At 51.8% G+C, this 4,224-nt stretch overlaps 1 protein-coding gene across 1 annotated transcript in view; it reads left to right on the top strand.

The window, feature by feature from the left end:
• Positions 1-3,912, top strand: part of Znf689 (zinc finger protein 689) — a 6,286-nt gene extending 2,374 nt beyond the window's left edge. Inside the window, exon 3 of the mRNA XM_005415094.2 lies at positions 1,922-3,912. Within this exon, the coding sequence (XP_005415151.1) occupies positions 1,922-3,105 (1,184 nt within the window). The 3' untranslated portion in view covers positions 3,106-3,912. The remainder of the gene's footprint in view (positions 1-1,921) is intronic.
• Positions 3,913-4,224: the final 312 nt, after the last annotated feature.

The raw sequence follows: 4,224 nt of genomic DNA, 5'->3' as shown, positions 1-4,224 counted from the left end.
GAGGCCAGCCTGGGCTACATAGTGAGACCCTGTCTCAAAACAAAAAACAAAAAATGTGGCCCAGGATCCTTAACAAATGCTTTCAGTAGTGGTTGTAAAAATGTGGTCCCAAACCATTAGCAGATGACTTGGGAATTTAATAGAAATATAAATTCTAGTGCTGGGTGTGGCGACACACACCTATAATCCCAGAACTTGGGAAGCTAAGGCAGGAAGATTGCCTCGACTTCCAGACCAGCCTGGGCTACACAGTGAGTTCAAGGGCAGCCTGAATTACAGAGCGAGACCCTGTCTCAAAAAACAAAGAAAAAGGAAGAAAGATTCTTGGATACCACCCTAGACTTGCTGAATCCAAAACTGACAGTAGGGCCCAGAAAGCTGATTCAGTAAGCCCTCCAAATAACTCTGATCATAATAAGGTTTGAGAACCATTGGCTTAGTCTTATACCTCATTTGTTTCCACTTCTGCCTTGGTTTTTATTTAAGATCTTCCAGCCCATGCACACTGAACATGGAGTCTTGGAACTTTTCATCCTGTCTCCTCTGCCTCTGCCATCCCAGGCTTTCTAATACCCCATTATGTTAATTTCATCTTTAAGAATCAGATAAATTGCTGGGTACAGTGGCACACACCTGTAATCCAACTATTTGTGAGGCCAAGACAGAATCGGAAGTTCTAGGCTACCCTGGGCAACTTAGTGAGACCCTGTTTAATAATAATAATAATTTTAGGGGCTAGGGATTTAGCTCAACAGCACAGCATCTGCCTGGTAAGTGCGAGGTCATGAGTTTGATTCTCAGTACCGGAAAAAAACAAAAACAAAACAAAACAAATTTTAAAATGGCTAGGCTATAGCTTAGTGCTCCCTGAGTTCAGTCGGTAGTTAAATAAATAAATAAATAGTCACGCCTGTAATCCTAGCACTCTGGAAGGCTGAGACAAATTCAAACTCAGCCTGGGCAATTTAGTGACCTAGCAAGACCCTGTCTCCCAAAAAAACAAAAAAAAACAAAAAAAACCCAAACCCAAACCAGAAACAAAACACAAGAGGGCTAGGATGTAGCTTATTATAAAAGCCCTAAGTGCAATCAGGGGTGTGTATGTGTGTGTATGTATGTGTGATACTAGGGTTGGAACCTAAGGCTGTGCTATCACTAAGCTACATATCCAGCCTTTTTTTAACTGGATTTTTAAAATTTTATTTTATTTTTTTGTCTTTTTGAGACAGGGTCTTCCTGTGCAGTTCAGGCTGGCTGTGAGCTCACTTTGTAGCCCAGGCTGGTCTCGAACTTGCAATGATCCTCCTGCCTCAGCCTCCTGAGTGCTGGGATTACAGGCGTGTGCCACCATGCCTGGCTTTTAACTGGATTTTTTGATAGAGGGTCTTAATAAATCGCCATGGTGAGACTTGAACTTGTAACCCTCTTGCCTCAACCTCCCTCAGTGCTGGGGTTACAGCATGCACCATGGCACCCAGGTTTTTGTTTGTTTTTATTGCTGAGAATTAAACTTTGGGCCTCACCTGCTAGGCAAGTATTCCATCACTGAGTTATACGCTGGCCCCTTTTATGTTAAGACAGGGTCTTGCTAAATCACCCAGGATAGCTTTGAATTTGCAGCCCTCCTGCCCCTCAGCCTCCCAACCTGGGAATACCGACAGGCCTGTGCGACCCCACCTGGCCAGTTCTGTTTTGAAAATCAGTTCAATCTCCAAGAAATCTTCCCTGACTTCTCTAAGCCTGTTAGGTGCTCCTGTAATATGCTGCACCTGTCCATAATACTGTGTCATACTTAGCTGTCGGGCATTAACAGTGGAGGTCAGGGGCCGAGTCTACCGCTCTTATAAGCTGTAACACTGTACGTGAGGCAAGAGTAGGAGGTCAGTAACCGCTGAATTAATTTCTCCCTGTGACCCACTAGAAACCAGAACCAGAAGGAAAACTGGAGAGAAGGAAGCATTCCCAGCCAAGGAGCCACCCCGAAAGGGGAAGCGAGGGCGGAGGCCCAGCAGACCCCGGCTGATCCCCCGGCAGACGTCTGGGGGGCCCATCTGCCCCGACTGTGGCTGTACCTTTCCTGATCACCCAGCCCTGGAGAGCCACAAGTGTGCGCAGAATCTGAAAAAGCCTTACCCCTGCCCGGACTGCGGGCGCCGCTTCGCCTACCCGTCCCTGCTGGTCAGCCATCGACGGGCACACTCCGGTGAGTGCCCCTACGTGTGTGACCAGTGTGGCAAGCGCTTCTCCCAGCGCAAGAACCTTTCTCAGCACCAGGTGATCCACACCGGCGAGAAGCCCTACCACTGCCCGGACTGCGGCCGCTGTTTCCGCAGGAGCCGCTCCTTGGCCAATCACCGGACCACACACACGGGCGAGAAGCCCCACCAGTGCCCCAGCTGCGGGCGCCGCTTCGCCTACCCGTCCCTGCTGGCCATCCACCAGCGCACGCACACTGGCGAGAAGCCCTACACCTGCCTGGAGTGCAGCCGCCGCTTCCGCCAGCGCACCGCCCTGGTCATCCACCAGCGCATCCACACGGGGGAGAAGCCCTACCCCTGTCCGGACTGTGAGCGGCGCTTCTCTTCGTCCTCCCGCCTGGTCAGCCACCGGCGTGTGCACTCCGGGGAGCGTCCCTACGCCTGCGAGCACTGCGAAGCCCGCTTCTCCCAGCGCAGCACGCTGCTCCAGCACCAGCTCCTGCACACCGGGGAGAAGCCCTACCCCTGCCCCGACTGCGGACGTGCCTTCCGGCGGAGCGGCTCCCTCGCCATCCACCGCAGCACGCACACCGAGGAGAAGCTGCACGCCTGCGAGGCCTGCGGCCGCCGCTTTGCCTACCCCTCGCTGCTGGCCAGCCACCGGCGCGTGCACTCGGGCGAGCGGCCCTACGCCTGCGACCTTTGCTCCAAGCGCTTTGCCCAGTGGAGCCACCTGGCTCAGCACCAGCTCCTGCACACCGGGGAGAAGCCCTTCCCCTGCCTCGAGTGTGGCAGGTGCTTCCGCCAGAGGTGGTCTCTGGCGGTCCACAAGTGTAGCCCCAAGGGCCAGAACTGTAACCCTAGATCTCCTCCAGGGGCGGCCAGCCACAGGGCCAACACCCCTTAGAACGGGAAGAATCTTCAGTTCCTTTCCTTTCACGGGAGGGTCCAGAAAAGGGAAGGAGGCTCCCTGGGTTATAGAGCGCAGAGTCTGAACTAGAACCCAGGGCTCCTGCTCCACACACCTGTCTTTAGTACATCCCAGCACACTGGCTGCCTTACTGTGTGTGTCTAGAGTTGTCCCATTAGGAGAGGTGACATCATTCGATGGAAGTTTTCCAGGCTACCCTATCCTAAAATATGTGTGTGCATATCAGGGCTAAAAGTTCCCCCCAGGTGTTTTAAGGGACTGCGGACTGTTCTAGAGTGTGCAGAGGAGGGTTACCTGTCTCCTTGCGGGCGATCAGGAAAATCCCATTATAGTGGGGCAGGCCTTTCCCTCTCTGGCTCTTCCTCCCTACCGACCTTAAAAAACCTGGCTTGGTCCACTTACAGCATTCCTGCCACGTGATCTACTGCTTGCTGGAAAATACCCCTTGACAGGGAGCCAGGCACTTCACGCTGCAGGCCACTTCACACCCAAGACCGCTTGGGCATAGTGCTGCTCTCGAACAGGCTAAGTACCGTACTTTCATTCTCTGTAAACCTGGCCTCGAATGTTTAATACTTCATCTATGTGGCAGCCTTTCAGATAACTTATTCACAGCTCCTGTGCCCTCAAGTTTCCTGGATAAATAGTATTCATTTGGTCAGTCTTTTCTTTTTTGAGATGGCATGCCCAAAGTGGTCTTGAACCAGAATTCCTGCCTCAGCCACCCAAATAACTGGGACTAGGTGTGCACCACACCTGGCTCTGGTCAGTCACTCTTTCTTTCTTTCTTTTTTTTTTTTTTTTTTGTCTTTTTGAGACAGGGTCTTGCTCTGCTGTTCAGGTTGGCCTTGAGCTCACTTTGTAGCTGAGGCTGGTCTCGAACTTGCAACCATCCTCCTGCCTCAGCTTCCCAAGTGCTGGGATTACAGGTGTGCGCCACCACGCCCAGCTTGGTCAGTCACTCTTTAATGACAAGATTTCAGTTCCCACACGTGAGCTGTCTCCAAGCAGGTACTATTTTTTTAGTGTCCCTTTTAGAGGCTCATACAAAATAAGGCAGCACTCACACCATATGCTGTACCCTTTCTTTTCCTG

This window comes from Chinchilla lanigera, unplaced genomic scaffold (assembly GCF_000276665.1).
Source record: "Chinchilla lanigera isolate Chin_1 unplaced genomic scaffold, ChiLan1.0 scaffold00358, whole genome shotgun sequence".
NCBI lineage: Eukaryota > Metazoa > Chordata > Mammalia > Rodentia > Chinchillidae > Chinchilla > Chinchilla lanigera.
This window is presented reverse-complemented; position numbering and strand designations above follow the sequence as displayed.